This window comes from Cucurbita pepo, chromosome 2 (assembly GCF_057944985.1).
Source record: "Cucurbita pepo subsp. pepo isolate OVF chromosome 2, ASM5794498v1, whole genome shotgun sequence".
NCBI lineage: Eukaryota > Viridiplantae > Streptophyta > Magnoliopsida > Cucurbitales > Cucurbitaceae > Cucurbita > Cucurbita pepo.
This window is the reverse complement of record NC_141799.1, coordinates 12,802,001-12,819,272: the sequence shown is the minus strand read 5'-3', so window position 1 is coordinate 12,819,272 and position 17,272 is coordinate 12,802,001. Positions and strand designations below refer to the sequence as shown.

Here is a 17,272-nt window from a genome sequence, read left to right as displayed (position 1 = left end):
GAAGCAAATATTTAGAGTGTCTCCTCTACAATTTTATTTCAGTTTTATTAGCAAAGAAATAAAATGTTATGTATCAACAAAGAACAAAAACCAGAAAAAGAAATTTTAAATATACATTCATTGAGCATTAGCGTAGCCACGTGAAGATGCTTGCTGCACACCAATAAACAACTCAGTATTTCTAATCTTTCAATGCCGACCGCCCACTCCACCGCCGCCACCGCCGCCGGAGTGTTGGTTCTCGGAATTAGTTTAATAATCGAGAAGGGTTTTCATCAGGCTTCGTGTGAGTCGAGGGGGAAACACGTGTCCTCACCCCCGGTGTGCCACAGAAAATGGGCGTAGTTAGCGGCGTAGTACGAGTTGCCAGGATCGGCAGAGATGGCCTCTAAGTAAGTCTCCTCCGCCGCCCATAAATCGTTCCTTACTCGCCACAAGAAGGAGGCGTATTTGTCGAACGCCTCGGCCTCCGGCGGCTCTAACGCCACCGCCCGCTTGAAGTACTCCTCGGCTCTGCAAATCAGAAAAACGTAATTCAATATATGACTTATCTTGAATCTTTCTTGTTTCATGTAATTTCAATTCCAACAACATTGTTTCCTAAATATCTCTCTAAAAATGAACAAAAATCAACTCAACTTGCAAGATCTAGTGGACCACAGGTTATCGTAAACGACGAGAGAGGCCGAATTTTGTTTTCTTTTTTTGTGAAGGGAAGCGCGTGTGCACTCACGAGCAAAAGATCATGACAAGTGCAATCGATTTTTGTTTTCTAGAACTTGAACCAGCGCCACATGAGTAGCGATCGGAAAGTTTTTCAAGAAAAACGATGATTCGGAAATTTCGTTTTTCGGATTGAACTATCGGGATTTTGTGTAAATGTAAAATTTCTTTTCATGTAGTAAATTTCTTATAGGGAGAAATGGATTGCAGATCAGAAAAAGAAAGTGAAGATTGAAATTAAAATGCTATGCGTGAGAGAAATGTACCTGTCATAATCATGGCCGACGAGGTAAAGAAACTGGGCGTAGTTCGTGAGGAGGAGCGGATTGTTAGGTTCTTGAACAAGGCTGGTTTGATAAAGAAGCTCTGTTCTTAAATAATCTGCGTAATCGTCTGATTCCATGTTCGCCGTTACTGGCGAGATCAGATTCTGCAACGCGTCGTGATCCAGAACTCCGTCACGCCATTGCCGCATCTTTGAAGCTTCTTCCACTATCGAATTCCACAACTCGGCTTCCTCCTCTTCTCTGTTTGAAACCGACTCTGGCTCCTTCGTCGTTCCAAAGGAAGAAACCTGAGAGGCGTTGTCCGGAAGGATCGTTCCGTATTGATCGGACTGGTTGAACTGTCCATCATCGTCGATTCCGCCGGCGATTGGCCGTACTTTTCCTCCACCGCCATTGTTTCCACCTATCGATGTCGTTTTTCCGCTTGATGAAGACACGGAAAATGTTTTGATGGTGGATGAATCGAACTTTGAGTGGTGTTGGTTGTGTGATTCGACGACTGAAACCACCGCGGCTGGCGGCGGCGAAGTGGAAGCAAAAGCGGCGTTGTTCCCCATGGAGTAGACTGTGAAATTGGCCAACAGGATCATAACGGAAACCATTAACGTTGGAGTGTGAGAGAAAACATGCTGAAATAGCCAAACGAACGAAGCGTGAGTTTCTTTCTGGACACGAACGAGAATGCTCTGTAGATCTTCGAAATAAAGAATCTCCCGCAGCCGCAGAGCGTAGCTATGAAGTTCGCGAATCATAAACACAACAGATGAGAAGGCCTTTTTGACGGAGCAATGAGAAGATTGCCCCGATTCTCTGATATCCTCTTGCCATTGTAACTTCTTCTTTATCATTCTAAGCGAAACCGGAAGATCGAAGCTGTTCGCCCTCCGCTCAATCATCGCCGGAACAAGCTCGTCAGGCCCCGGCCAATCTGGAGGTTCGTGACCGGTTTCAGGCCACGATGGCTCTACATATCCGGATACTGAATCAAAATCTGAATCTGCACAGGAAGCGCTATTGCTACCGGCAGTTTCATCCTCATCAGCAGAATGTTGAAATCTGAGCGCGAGTTCCTGAATCTTCTTGGAAAATTCCTCGTCCGAGAAGGCATCCAAGCTCGCGCTGCAAGTTCTACTGATTCTACGATTCGTCCGCTTCGGAATCTCGCAAGATCGCGACCGATGGAGCGAGGTCGATTTCGAGCCAAACAGAGTCGATTGCTCCAACCTTTGAGCGCACCGCCACACGAGAGATCCTCCATCGACATAGTTCCGTCGCTTGGAGGACGACGGAGACAATACAGTAGAGGCTAGGGTTTGCGGAGATGAAGGACAATGAGGAATAAATGGCTGTGACCAATGGAAACAAGTCGTAGCTACCTTTACTTCCATAATCTTCCAGAAAAACCAGCGAGATTAACAAGCCAAACAGAGGATTAAGGAATAGATAGAAGACGAAATTCGAAGCTTAACAACAAAGGCTAAATCGAAGCAGAATCAAAGACTAGGGCAAAAGCTTGGAATATCTGAGAATTTCACCTCCACGATTCGGCAAAATTTTCACTCAGATCCAGATAAAAAAAGAAAATCCGAAAGCCTCCTTCCTTTCGACTTACTCAAACCTGCAAAAAGAAAAAAGGAAAAAAAAAAAAAGAAAAATCATCAAAATCAAACGAACAAAAGCAGTAAACACCAGTAAGTCGCAATGAATCCAAACATTTCCACCAAAATTTTCCAATAACAAATACAAAACGGAAACTCCAGTGGAAAAAACCACAATCATTTCAACTTTTTCCAGGAAAATCGGATCACTAAACGCACACAAAACTCGATGGAAAAGAAAATCGGATCCAACGCAAGAACTCGAAACTTCATTCATTCTCATTCAAATTCTTCGCACAAACAAAACTTACTCGAATTTGTCGGCTCATCGGAAAACCCTCCGATTGAACAACGAGGAAAAAAAATAAAAAGAAGAAAAAACAATATGGAAGCAAAATCAGAACCGTAGGTCCGTGCTTCACTTTATCAGCAAAGAGAGGACGCTTGGGGTCGACTTTATATACGGCAACAATTTCTGAACTGTTCGATTTTATTTTTTTTTTAATAAAAAAAATCCATAATTAAACAATTAATTATAATCACGGAACACGGTCAAATGGTAGGGCATGACCAAAAAATATCAAAGCCCGTACAGCGAGAGGGAACTGGAATAGGCGGTAAACGGTCGCTTTACAAGGAGTACCAAAACGAGTTGGGTTAATTAATTAAAATGGTCCGGGTCAGAGGTGACGTCGTTAACCGTTAACCTTAGGAGAAAAAAATGGAGCCCTTTTTTCCGCTTTCGGACGCTAACTAACGCGGCTTAATTAACGGCGACCGTTTGCAGTCAAATTTAATTTAATGAATTTCCACGTCATTAAATTGATACAATTTTAAATTATATACACCATATTATTTTGTACGTGGACTCAATTGAAAACTGTCAATAAGGAAATAGAGTTTTACGTCAAAAAATTTACCACGGTAATTTTGCTAGCAAAGTTTACTTTGGATGTTTATAGGTAATTTTTACGATATTAATTAGGTTTGTTAGCTCTTGACAGGTTTTCGTATCAATCTTTAATAATTTGCTCGAGTAACCTAGCTGGATGAAAGAGAAAACACGTCATTTCCCGTACATATCCAACTTAAAACTCTCTTCTGGTCCGTTATTCCTTCTCGAACTCTTAAATAAACAGCTAAACCTGATTACTTAAGGAACATACCATTTTAAGAGTTAATGATATAATCTCGGTCGAACGGACTTTTAAAAAATATAATAAATAGCTGTCAAGGGCAACTAAGGCAAGTGGGCAAATCATAGGATCAGATATTACTTGAAAAGTCATAAGTTAGGCAAAATATAATTAATTAATAATTTCAATAACTAATATTTAAATTATTATTATTATTATTATTATTTTTACATTAATTATGAATTATAACCATTAACAACGATTCTCATTCCATGTATACTATAATCTTTCATGGAATATAATAAATTAATAATTGAAATTAAAATTTTAAAAATAGAAATAAAAATTCAGAAAAAAAAAACCAACCCTCCCTAATTTTTGTTTGACTTTATAATAAATATTTAAAAATATTATTATATAAATTTTCTCCAAGGATATTATTTATTTATTTATTGGATTTATGTTCATTTATCTAAATAATTAACATTAAAAAAAAACAAATGACTTAAAAATCACGTAATTTAGACTCGTGTATATATTAATATCATGACAGGTATATAATTTTAATTTTTTTCTTTACTTAATTTATAATTAATTGGTAAATATTCATTAATGACATTTTAAACAAGAAAATCCAGTTTAATTTTCTTTTCATTTTTGTTTGACAAAATATAATCAATTTTGTGGAAGTAAATGCTTAATAAATAAATTCTCTCTTCAGCTCAAATATATTTGGCTTATTTTAAAAAATAATAATAAATTTATTAGATACAAAATTGAAAGTTCAGTAATCTTACAGTATCATTTTAAAATTTAAAAAGTTATTATAAACAAAAATATAAACGTTCTAGGGTTAAATTTGTAATTTAACAATTTTCGAATCCTAGCTTTATTTCACAAAAAATACATTTATTATTTTATTTATAATTTTTATTTCGTTAATCATTCTTTGTCTACAGTAGAGAAGGAAGTTAAGAATCAAAAATATTTAAAAATTTTCTCAAAGAAGAAATTCCAAAAAAGTGGGACACTTTGCAATAAATAAACCACCAAATACAACATGTGCAACCCATTTTTAAAAAATTAAAATTATTTAAAAAGAAAAAGTATTTTTTAAAGCAAATAAATAAATAAATAAATAGCTTGGTTGCTGGTTGTCGACCCCACAAGATATGTTTGTCTTGACATGTTGGACATGTGTCCAATAATATTTTTTTATTATTTTTTATAAAAAAAATTAGATAATAATTATAAAATAAAGTAGTGGGGATTTTTTTTTTTTTTTTTTTTTTTATTTATTTATAAAAAGGAGCTATTACTAGTGGGGTTTAACCAACCCACATACTCGAATCTAATTTAGTATTTGTTAATATTATATATATATATATATATATATATATATATATATATATATATATATAATATTAACAAATCGATTTTGAACATCAAATATATAATTATATTACACGATCATATATATATATATACCTTTTTTTTTAAATAATCAAAATAGAAAGATTAGGTTAAGTTTGATCGTGTAATATAATTATATATTTGATGTTCATTGAATCGATTTGCAACTAAAAGTAAATAACTGTTGTTGTTCGATTCTTTGATTCGTTTGTCTGTTTGATGTTTATCGTCCATCTCGTTCGTGAAGCCTCGATTTTGGAAACGTTCTCACATCTCTCCACCGCTCGATTTGCCTTCGTCCTTCTCCAACCATCGAACACGAGATATCCACACCGAACTGATAAGTTGTTTTCTTTTCCTGTCTTTTGAGTGCTTACTTGCTCAATTTCAACTACTCACATTCAAAATGTCGAGTAAACCTTGGGGATTACTACACCGAATTGATAATCTATGAGGTTACGATTGCCAAACTTCTCACACAGTCGTTTGAGCACTTGTCGTAGAAACCAACATTTTGCCTAAAGGGAACAACATAGGAATCTATGTCGGACCTAGTATTTTCATGAAGTCCTAACGTGTACGTTAACTGTGCATGAGTGCTATAAATGACACAAGAATTTGTATGTCGGGTTAACTGTTTATTACACTAACTTCTTGTTTTTTATTTACTGTGTCAGGTTTATGCACGTGAGAAGTGATAAGTTATTTATAGTTGACTCACATATGTATTTTAGTTAGTTCAGACATAAAGTTGTCTCTCGATTATTATATATTAAAAAATTGATACAATAATAATTTATTCACAATGTTCTAAATATCAACCGACCAATATCAAATTCGACAAATTAAATTTGGTTTCTTTGTTAGATTTTGTATTTAAAAAAAAAAAAAGACATATTTATTAATTAAATAAATAATTAAAAAAAATCAAAAGCTACGTGGAAAAAAAAGCCAACCGTGCAAAATTAAAAGCTGGGAACAAGTCAAGAAGAGGCAAGTTGGCAAAGGCGGTCCCTGTCAGATTTTTAAATATATAAAAATAAAAAAAATCAACGGCTCACATTCTTTCACTTGATTTCGTTTGGACGGTCCAAATTCGCTTGACAGGGACAGTGTTTTTATCGCAAGAGATAGCATATATCGGAAGTAAATAAATATTCGATTTTTTTGTTACTTTTTTTATGGCCAAAAAATATCGTCCATTATTATATTTGTGGGAAATTAGTGAAAGAGATATATTTGTATTTTTTTTATTAAAAAAAAAAAAACATCACTTATGTGTAACAAAATTGGAACATTTTAAGATTTTTTTGTTTTATTTTAATTTTTAACTTTATTTGTGTTTGCTCGATAATTTTGACATAAATATTTATTTAACGTAAATTAAATTTGAATTTAATTTCTATTTCGTAATTAATTTTTCAAACTTAATATGTTTAATCTCGAGATTTAAATTTTTATAGCGTTCTTGGTCAACATATCATATATATATATATATATATATATATATATATATATATATATATATATATATTTCATATTAAGATTTGGGTTATTGATAATTTATGAGTTTAAACTGAAATAAAATATTTAAAAGAATTATAAGAATGAAAATAGAGATTAAAGTTGAAAGGAAGTAAAAAGATGGGAGAAGAGAACAAATGTGGGGCCCGAGGTGGGCTGGTTTGTCGGACAGGTGAATCTCCGCCGTGAGAGTGGTGGTGGTGGGGCCATCGCCGGACAGCCTGGCCTCAACTCATTTTATGTTTTTAGAGTCGAGCAAATATCATTTCGGATTATAATTATTATATATTCGAGTTTACAGGAAATTTGAATATACAATAATTATAAACTCAGAAACTCGAAACCGAATCGATTCAGTTTGAGTTCAGAAAAATGAACCCAACTCTATCTAAAATACCAATCCAACCCAATTTAATTCAAACGGGTTGGATTGGTTCGGGTTGAATATACACCTCCTCTATTTACATACGGACTGTTTAAAAATATTTTTTTTATTAAAAAAAGGTAAAATTTTGATGTGATTAAAAGAATTTGAGTGATGGCACAACCAAATTTATAAATTAAATTATAATTTCTAAAATTATTACCAAATTTTTAATTTTTTTAATAAAAAATAATTGTCCAAATCACTTTCTTTTTTACAAAGGAAAAGTTTTGATATTTTATATTTATATTCATCAATGCACTTTATTTTACTTTTAATAATATAGTATTTTATATTCCCTAACAATTTTTTTAAAAATAAAAGACTATTAGTAAATATCTGCTATAAACAATACTCTAAAAATTAATTGGTATATATTTTTCCATTTATATTTATGTTAATTTTTCAAAAATTTAATAATACTTTATAGTTTTTTTAAATCTAAAAAATATCATATAAATAGATAATACATTATTTTAAAAATATATTTAAAATTTCAAAATGGTTTCAAAATACAAACTTTTAAAATTGTTTTAAAAATATTTTTGAGTTATGAGAAGTTTCATTAATACTCTCCAAATTTAAAAAAAAATTAAAAAGGCGTTTAATTTTTTAAAAAAATTTAAAAAACTACTTTAAATTTTTTTAATTTAAAAATATATTTACCACGTTTCAAAAATACGCATGAATTTCTCTAGATAATTTACACGTTACGATCGATTGACAGTAAGAATTCTTTTAATTTTTTTTTATAAAGGTAAATCACGTTAAAAGTTACTTTTAAAATTTTATGATTGTTTTTAAGCATAGTTCTGACGGTAAAGTATATTTTTTAAATAATATTAAAAGTTTAAAGGGTATTTTTTGAAGTAAAATACTAACCGGTTTCGTCCAAAACTAGGGAATATTTTTTAGATTTTTTTTTTTTAAAGTTTATAGATATTTTTGGTATTTTTTTTAATTTAAAAATTAGAAATTAATTTTGTTAAAAAAAAATGGTAAAGAAAGAACCAAAAGAATATGGTTATAATGGAAAATAATGAGAAGGAAAATAAATTTTCTCTTTTTATCACACAAAATTGGAAGAAGAATGTGACATTTTTTTGGTACCCCTACCTAAATTTGTCCTTTAAATACCCTAACCACATGGCTCGTAATATTTAAACATCTGTATATATGGTCGAGATTTGAACCGACGTTCGTTCTTAGACCCAGTTGATGAAAAAGAAATCTAAATCGTTCCCGTTCGTGAACTAATTGAACCTTCCCTGTAATATCTCGTGATATAAAAATTACATAAAAATGGTAAGAATATTTGGTGAGAAGAAAAATAAAGACGATAAATATGGTCTTGATTTAACATATCTAGATGATTCAATGCTCCCGTTCTTTTCGATAACTACACGAAAGTACAATAATAAATGTGACGTTTTAGGTGGCTAAAGGCCAAACTTTTCCGTCCCAAAATTATTGGAAAAATGTTTACATGTGGCCAACAATCAAGGAGAGACTGCATTTTTTTTTTCCAAATACATTTTTTATCGTAAATAAGTATGCACGTTACGACTGTACGATGAAATATCGGTTCAATTATAAATTTATTTCTTATGGTTATTAAGAGAGTCGTAATTAAGTTCATGTAATTTTAAAAGTAATAAACTTATACATAATATTGTTTGGACGTTTTGAAAATAATTAATTTAATTTTATTACGGTGTTAAAAAGATTCGAGGACGTGAAAAACCCATAAACCTAACCCAAATCGGGTTTGTATTCAAATAATTGAAAATTTGGTTTATGGATTCTTCTAGAATTTATTGTTAATTTTAAAATATACATTGGTAAGGTAATAATAAATTTTAATTAAATATTTTACGAACCGACATTTTACTTTTATAAGAAAAGAATTTGAATAATGGACTCGAGCAACTTAACTCAACAATTTCACGAGTAAATTGGATTTGATTCACTGTTTAATAAGGATTGTTTGTGTTGAAAAAATTTATCACCCGAATAATAAAACTTAGTCTGAAAATGTCTCAATCCAATCCGAACCGACCCATGAAACCCCTAAATTGACCGTTCAATACGAACACGGGTGGCAACGGAAGATGATGTGGAACGAGAGAATTTTGATTTGATTTGATTTCTATTGTGTTTTTTACCTTTATTTTTATTATGATTATTATTTATCTTTTTTGGCAAAGGGAGTCGTTATTGCTAAAAATTAAATTCAACTGTTTATATCTTTGAGCTAATGCCACAAACTCACTAGAAGTGGGTTGATTCGAATCGGTTCGGTTCGATTCGGCTAGTTAGTCTAGTTTATTGGACCGATTCATTTCATTTTTCTCTAATATTCAAATGGATTTCGTCGTGCTGATCTTTATGATAAATTTAGGTCTTAATGAGAAATTTAAAAAAAGAAAACAGTTATTCTCGCAACATTTTAGGTTTACTCGAGATAAGTAGCTAATTGGATAAGTTTACGAGCCCTATTTACATGACTGAGCATGAAATAGAAATATTGTTATTTATGACCTAACATGTCAACGACCCTAAACTTTATAACGAATTGCAATGAACCAAAGTATGGAACGAAGAATATCATGACACGTGAATTATAATATTATTGAAGCCTAATATGTATGAATGATCGAGAAACTGTTAGATGAAATTTTTAGTACAAGGCTTAAGAACGTAATGAATTTGTTTGTGCTGTTGGGATGTTATGTGCGGAGACGGTTAAAGGATCGCTAACTATTCCCTTGCACAGAACTTATTTGAATAAGGGTAAGGATCTACTGACTTGGCAAGCACGAGCTCGCTTCTCTCATGGATATGACTATTACACTATATGAGGACTACTATAGTCGTCAGCTAATCGGACTATATGTATATACCAGAGTTGGTAGCTACGGGATTATCTATCGCATGTTTTTTAAATTTATGCTCGTTTTTTTGACTTTCTTTTCATTTCGCTGCAATTTTTTTTATTTAATTTTGATCGCTATCGTATTTTAAAATTTTAAAATATTGTCTAGATTTTTTAAAAAAAACAAATAGATAGAAACAATTATTATTATTATTATTATTTTTTAAGGTTTGAAATATTTTATATAGTTTGTATATATGAAAAATTATATATGATTGAATAAAGTTTAAGAAAGTTGATTTATTTATTCCTCAACTAACATGTGGGGTTGGGTAAATCAAATAATTTCAAACCCAATATAATTAATTAAAAAATTTCTAAAATTATATTTATTAAAAGAAATTAATAATTTTTAAACAGAGATGTGACAGCAAGAAAAATCTAAGGGAACTTAGCCCCAAAAATTAAAAATATCCCTGTGGAAAGACAAGTGGTGGGGTCAAATAATAATAAAAATCCTAATAATTCATTACTCTTTTAAAAACTTTAATAATTTTTTTAAAAAAATTAAAAATAATTCAATAAATTTTATTCTAATCCCGGTGAGAATTAAGGTTCTGGTCCTAGAATTTGAGGATTCTATTGACTTGTCTAAGTTGATGAACGACGACTCTTCACAATGGTATGATATTGTCCATTTTGAATATAAGCTCGCGTGGCTTTGCTTTGAGCTTCTCTAGAATGTCTTATAACAATAGAGATAGTATTCCTTGTTTATAAACTCATGATCATTCCCTAAATTAGTCGAACTTTCATCAACACTTTTAATCTCCATCCAAGAACTCTAGAGAATTTTTTACAAATTAAAGACGCAAATGAGAAGCATAATCAAATTATAACGGAAAAATATGAATAAATAAAAAGAAGATAATGAATATGCTTTGTTTTGTTTTTCCTTTGGCTGGGCTTCTAGAGTACCCATATATCTATACAATTGTGATGTCCCATATTGATTGGAGAGGAGAACAAACCATCATTTATAAGGGTGTGAAAACCTTCCTCGAGTAGACGCGTTTTAAAGTCTTGAGGGAAAGCCCGAAAGGAAAAATTCAAAGAGGATAATATCTGCTAGCGGTGGATCTAGGTTGTTATAAATGATATCAGAGCCAGACACCGAACAATGTGCTAGCCTTCTTGCTGTTCCCCGAAGGGGGTAGACACCAGGCGGTGTGCCAGTAAGGACGCTGGGCCCCAAAGGGGGTGGATTTGGGAGTGATCCCACATCGATTGGAGGAATGAAAGAGTGCAGCGAGGATGTTGGGCCCCGAAGAGGGGGTGGATTGTGATGTCCCACCTTGATTGGGGAGGAGAACAAACCACCATTTATAAGGGTGTGGAAACCTTCCCCTAGCAGACGTGTTTTAAAGCCTTGAGGCAAAGCCCGAAAGGGAAAGCCCAGAGAGGACAATATCGACTAACAGTGGATCTGGGTCGTTACAACCCTAAATATCCTAGCAAGCAGCACCCACATAAGATTTCAAAGCCCATCTCTGTCCCTATCACTAATTTCATTTGCTGATATTTCAACAAACTTTTGCATTGGGTGAACCAAAAGCATTTACTTTGATAAACTAAGAAAATGAAATTTGGCAAACATCCCTTCTACAATCCCTATCTTATCAACCTACAATCGATTATCTACACAGAAAGTTGAAAATACTACTCACAGATTGAAGAGGTGCGTCCCCCATTCTTCATCTAATATGAGAATCAAGAGGAAGAAACACTGGATCTGGATCAACCAATGGCAACTTATTAATGTACATAAATAGTCTCTTCCGGTTCTCCTTCAAAATTGAAGAAGTAAGATCAATTGTTTCATTCCTGTCTGTGTAGATCCATAGGTCGCCGGAGTTAACTCGCTTGAGGCCACGACTGAGAACGACTGCGTCTGGACGATGAAACAGACAGACAAGATAAGGTTGAATATGAGTCTAAGAATAGTGCTAGCAGTGAATGCAAACTAAACATATCAGGATAGTTATGAAGATTTTTAGATCCAACGGATAATTTGATTTCAAACTTAGTATACTTTCTTGAAATGACTTCTGATTCTATCTTATTTTCAGAATAAGGGGTCTGGGGATAGATTATGATCAATTGAAAAGTAAAATCATAGTCTAAAACTTACCAATCTCGATAACATTTCAAGCATAAAGAATGGTTGCAATGAGGCAAAACAACAATGCTGTTAACCTCCATGCAAATTCCACACTCCTTTTCTCTTTCTTTGTCGATTTCTGACAGTTTTCCCCTTACAAATTCATCCCTTCTTTTGTATCTGGCATTGCAAACCTCTTTCTGTTTCCTATCTTCCAATTCTGTGATGCCCTTTTGAAGTTGCAGAAGAGAAGGGAAGATTACCACTGTTGATGAGAAGAACAATCCATTAACACCCCACCAGAAAAGAACAAGAACGAGAACAAGAACAAGACCAGAAAGCTAAGTTCCAACACTTAAGTCATAATGGCATAATGGCAGCCATCTGAGAATTTCACTCACCATAAAATTCTCTAATGCTAGATTTTCGCTCATAAATGGACATGGTGGTCTTTCCATCTGGATAGGTCTGCATCATAACATTACACGACAAGAAGTAATTAAACTATATTGACCTTCATTGTCAAGAAATAGAACATCAGACCTCTTATAAAGTTAGAACAGATAATGCCTTCCATGGAGAAAATATCAAGCAGATAAACAAACAAAAAAAGCTGCTAACTGGTAACTATTGCCAAATAGTACCAAAATGTAGAAGGCATACCACATAGATATGGATTCTTAGCAGCCCCAAGGAACCAGCAAGGCGGCAGTCAGTCCATTGAACAAGAAAAAGGAAAAAGGGAGCGGCAGGACTGTAAGATATTCTCATTTGAACACAAGCTCCATCACTCTCTCTTGGACAGTCTAAAGCACTGCAAACAAAAGAGGAATGGTTAAACAAGAAAAACAGGGCTCAGAGAAAATGTGACCACACCAATTTGTTAATGCTAATTCATATGAATTTGCTATCAATCTGATATCCCCCCTCTTTCTCATCTCAGATATTTCTTCAGTCCCGTACTGCTCAACTTTTACACAGAGACAGAAAGATCAATCAACGATGCAATTTCTTCCCTATTCACTGATACAAAAAACAATTGAAAAACAAAAAAACACAAAACAGTAATGAAATTCAATAGCAGTACAGAAGCTAAATCATTCTTAATTTGACTGGACAATTCACTGAAAGATATTTATATTGCTCATCCAACACTCAACAATGTAGATAGTTTCAAAAAGTAAACAGTCCCTTGTACTGTCGCCAGTAGAATATGTATCTTCTAGACAAAACCAGAGAAAGAAACAATTAACAAGAAAAATCAAGCCATAAACATGCCAGAGTCAGTTTATTAACTCATCGGCGTTTTCAGAGTGGAATTTATGGCCAAAAGTTGCAGAAACAAAGATTCTCCATACAAATCGAAAATTTCGTTTCTCAAAGAGAATGAGGAAGAAAGTTACAGAGTATTGGCATGCTGTACATCGGCTTCAAGCGCTTTGAGCGAATCCTTGAACGAAAGCTTTCCCATGGCGGTCGAATTTTCCCGGGAAAGAAAAATCCAATCCAACGAAAACGAATGATCGATCAAGTAGAATCAAAATCTCGAACCGAAACCCTACAGATTATCCTCATAATCTAACATAAAAAAAAAATCAACCAAAAAACAAAATCTCGTAATCAATAATCCGAAATTCTTTCGAACTGATCAAGCAAAAGCACAAGCAAACGCCGGTTTTTCTCAGCTTCGAACTCGAACCGTTCTATTTTATAAATAGCAACCTAATTTACCATATTACCCTCCTTCAGCAATATAATTACGCTTCCAACAATTTGTGTGTTTATCAGGGGTAATAATCAACTACAGTCGAGTACATTCTAAATAATGAATTTCACCAATGACTCGTCGCTTGAGTGCACAAGAATTAAAAAAATATTATTTTGAAATGACATGGCGGGTTCTTATTGGCTAGTAGTAATATCCCAAATCAACTGGTGGCGCCCAATCTTTTAAATTATGGCGGCTAAGATTAAATGACGTCCTAAATCCAAAGTCCCACTCATTAAAATTAAATTAAAAATTAAATTAAAAATTAGGATAATTGACAAATTAAGAAAACATTTTTATGGCTAATTTTTTCTTTATATATATATACAACACGACAGGAACGAAAACAAATAATATAAGCTTCTCTCGAGTAAAAGTCTCTCTTTTCTACCTTTCATATCTTCGATTTAAACGGAGATTCTCTGTCACCGTTAGTTCTTACTGATTAAATAGACATCTCTAATATTAACGATACATATTTTTGAATTTTTTTATAAATTAAAGTATAAATAGTAAAATTGTGGCGATAAAATTTTCCATTTATTATTAATTTTTAAAAATTATCAATAAATAAAACGCATAAGAACTTGTAAATGCAACTTAAAAAATCTCTCTTTAAATCGGTAGAACTAAGAAAGGAACGTCGGAAGAGATTTTTCCCCGCTCCCTCTCTATTCACGGTCGGTCCTCATGGGCCCAACTCGATAGATTAAATGCTATATATATTGTGAATAAATAATTTTTTTTAATAATTTATAAAACAACTGGACAACCCTACCCATCCAACTTGAAGACAGAGTGTTGAGTTGGTTGTAAACTCTCGTTGGATTAAAAATTTCAACCCATATATATATATATATATATATAATTTTATTTTAAGATAAAATTTAACACAAAAAGTGACACAAACTATGTATGAAGGGATATAATTTATAAATATAGGGTAAAAAATCAAAGCATAGCTCATTGCTTACGACACATTTAAAATGGTGACTTATAAATTATTATTATATAATATTAAATATTATAATAACAATGCAAGTATACGAAGATTCGAACATTTAATTCTTACGAAAAAAAATATGCATACAATATCAAATTCCTATTAAAAAAATGATTAAATTATTTTTATTTTACGATAAATTCAAGATTCTCGCGGGACGAACATCTCGATATTACCTCGTTTTTTCGTATAGTAATATAAATATTTGGTTTACATTTATAGATATTTTTGCCGAAAAGAGAATTAAATATTTTTATTTATTATTGTTTTTTTTAATATAATGATAGTCCAATATTATTATTGAAAAAAAGTAAAATAAATATTATTAGAAGAATACAATGCATCATTTTAAAATTTAAATAATTAAGGAAAAGGAATTAATTTGTCGTGTCTCATGACATCGATCCAATACAGGATGGAGTCCAACATCTTGTACTTGACACTGAACCCAAGCCGGTCGGATTTGTTCCGAGTAGCCACCATTTTTCCCGGCAGCCTAAACAAGCTGTCTAAGAACCCCCAATTGGCCAGCTCCTCCATTTCCGTCGGAATTAGCCCTTCCTCCTCCACTATCTCCGCCCACACCTTCCCTTTCTCCGCCATCGCTGCCGTGTAATGGAACTCCGGAGAAAACATCCCCTCCTCGTCCTCCGCCGTCGCCGCCGCCGCCACTCCAAACTTCTCCGCCACCGCTCCCCATATCTCCTTCCACGTGAAGCTCCACCCGTTGCACACGTTGAATGCTTCCCCGTCTGCGGTGGCTGTCGTTGGAATTTACACATAAAATATTATATTTTTATGGAAAATTGAAATTAATTATTAAAAATAAATTAATAGTGAAAGAGTGGCGTACTGTTTATTTCATTGGTGGCGGCCCAAACGTGCTGCTCCGCCACAAGCCGAGCGTCGGAGCCATTGATACAAAACCCTTCCCAGCACGCCGCCGAGCCGCCGAACACAAACGGCTTCTTCAGCTTCTTACAAATAGCTCCATAAACACACAAACTCCCCATAAAATTAAAAAAAGTCCGGTTCGAACAGCCCAAAATCAAACCCGGTCGAAGAACACTCCACGCCGCCCTCCGCCCGCCTCCGGACAGCCGCTCACGGAGGAGATCCTCCAACGCATAATAAAAATTGTTCCCAGATTCCGCCCTTGGACTATCCTCACAATAAACCGCCATCCGACCGCCGCCGCCGCCTCCGACGGCCGCTCCCGTCAACGAAACGTAGTGCTTAATCCCCGTCTGTAGAGAGACGTGGCGGAGAGCCGACGCCGCCGGGAGAATGACGTCGAGGACGTTAGCCAACATGGTCCGGTTCTGGTCCGAGCAATCTGAGGTATCGAACCGTAACTGGGCAGCCCAAGTGACCCAGAAAAGATGTGTGACGTGGCGAACCGGCGAGAGGTTTCGGTGAGCGGAAGAACGGTCGAGCAAATCGCAGGAAATGAATTGGAAATTAGTATCGGTGATGGGGCTGACATTATCCGGCCGCCGTGCGACGCCGTAAACTTTCCAGCCGCCGGTTGAGAGAAGGGTTTTTGCTAACTCTTTTCCGACCAAACCGGTGACTCCGAAAATGACGGCGACGAGTTCGCCATTGCCGTCTAATTTTGCATTGATTGTTTCGGCCGCCATTGCTAGCAAATTTCAAGCTCTCTGTAAGACCATGATCGATATATATATATATATATATCTATTTTTGTTAATTTTAAATTTTAAATTTTTATTAAATACTAAAATAATTTATTAAACAAAACTTATTATGAAAAAGAAGAAGCATTTATAATTTAGCTTAAAGAAAAAAAAAAAAGAGTTGTAATATCCGAATAAAATAAATAAATAAAAGAACTCTGACTACCGTTTTATTCTCAATTAATTTAACTTTAATATAAATAAATTATCAATTAATTAACTAGATTAATAAAATTAAAACTCTAATAAATCCCCCAATTAATTACTTTAATAGTGAGGTTGAATAATTTTGTATTAGATGAATGGAAAAATTGTCACTAAACTATAAAAAATAAAAAATTTTAAATATAATATATTAACTTATATATGTTATTTATTTTTTAATTATTTAAATACCCTTACTCTATATATATATATGTATATATATAGAAATCGACAAGGATGTGTATAGCACAGTTTAATAAGTACGAGCGTTTAATACATTTTTATTACCCGTTCGATAATCATCTATTTTTTTTAAAATTAAGTTTTAATTTAGAAAATAAAAATAAAAATCTCTCTATATATTTTTATTTATATATATATATATATATATATATATATATATATATTATTTTTTATTTTTTATTTTTGTAATTTCCATTTTACCTAATTAAAATTTTA

General features: G+C 33.3%; 3 protein-coding genes across 3 annotated transcripts; all 3 read right to left on the bottom strand.

Moving 5' to 3' along the window:
* LOC111789063 (uncharacterized) lies at positions 1 to 3,071 on the bottom strand. The gene is made up of 3 exons (XM_023669702.2): positions 2,920 to 3,071; positions 990 to 2,628; positions 1 to 513 (listed from the first exon to the last, which is right to left on the bottom strand). Exons 2-3 carry the CDS (start codon positions 2,396 to 2,398, stop codon positions 276 to 278), a joined length of 1,647 nt encoding a protein of 548 aa, XP_023525470.2. The 5' UTR covers positions 2,399 to 2,628; positions 2,920 to 3,071; the 3' UTR covers positions 1 to 275.
* Positions 3,072 to 11,510: 8,439 nt separating this feature from the next.
* On the bottom strand, positions 11,511 to 13,834 carry LOC111788903 (E3 ubiquitin-protein ligase AIRP2). The gene is made up of 5 exons (XM_087121110.1): positions 13,545 to 13,834; positions 12,805 to 12,955; positions 12,543 to 12,609; positions 12,169 to 12,406; positions 11,511 to 11,942 (listed from the first exon to the last, which is right to left on the bottom strand). The coding sequence occupies exons 1-5, from the start codon at positions 13,610 to 13,612 to the stop codon at positions 11,735 to 11,737; spliced, it is 732 nt and encodes a 243-aa protein (XP_086977236.1). The 5' UTR covers positions 13,613 to 13,834; the 3' UTR covers positions 11,511 to 11,734.
* A 1,424-nt stretch (positions 13,835 to 15,258) lies between these two features.
* On the bottom strand, positions 15,259 to 16,568 carry LOC111789437 ((S)-8-oxocitronellyl enol synthase CYC2-like). The gene is made up of 2 exons (XM_023670212.2): positions 15,766 to 16,568; positions 15,259 to 15,673 (listed from the first exon to the last, which is right to left on the bottom strand). Exons 1-2 carry the CDS (start codon positions 16,550 to 16,552, stop codon positions 15,276 to 15,278), a joined length of 1,185 nt encoding a protein of 394 aa, XP_023525980.2. The 5' UTR covers positions 16,553 to 16,568; the 3' UTR covers positions 15,259 to 15,275.
* Between the last annotated feature and the right edge of the window lie 704 nt (positions 16,569 to 17,272).

What these genes read in the sequence shown, in the direction of transcription:
- LOC111789063 (XM_023669702.2), bottom strand. Translation starts at nt 2,398, where the DNA reads ATGGAAGTAAAGGTAGCTACGACTTGTTTCCATTGGTCACAGCCATTT. An exon ending in GTCGGCCATGATTATGACAG is followed by an intron (nt 514 to 989) that starts GTACATTTCTCT and finishes TCTGATTTGCAG; the next exon opens with AGCCGAGGAGTACTTCAAGC.
- LOC111788903 (XM_087121110.1), bottom strand. Translation starts at nt 13,612, where the DNA reads ATGGGAAAGCTTTCGTTCAAGGATTCGCTCAAAGCGCTTGAAGCCGAT. An exon ending in GTACAGCATGCCAATACTCT is followed by an intron (nt 12,956 to 13,544) that starts GTAACTTTCTTC and finishes TTTTGTTTGCAG; the next exon opens with TGCTTTAGACTGTCCAAGAG. An exon ending in TAAGAATCCATATCTATGTG is followed by an intron (nt 12,610 to 12,804) that starts GTATGCCTTCTA and finishes GTTATGATGCAG; the next exon opens with ACCTATCCAGATGGAAAGAC.
- LOC111789437 (XM_023670212.2), bottom strand. Translation starts at nt 16,552, where the DNA reads ATGGCGGCCGAAACAATCAATGCAAAATTAGACGGCAATGGCGAACTC. An exon ending in CGCCACCAATGAAATAAACA is followed by an intron (nt 15,674 to 15,765) that starts GTACGCCACTCT and finishes TTCCAACGACAG; the next exon opens with CCACCGCAGACGGGGAAGCA.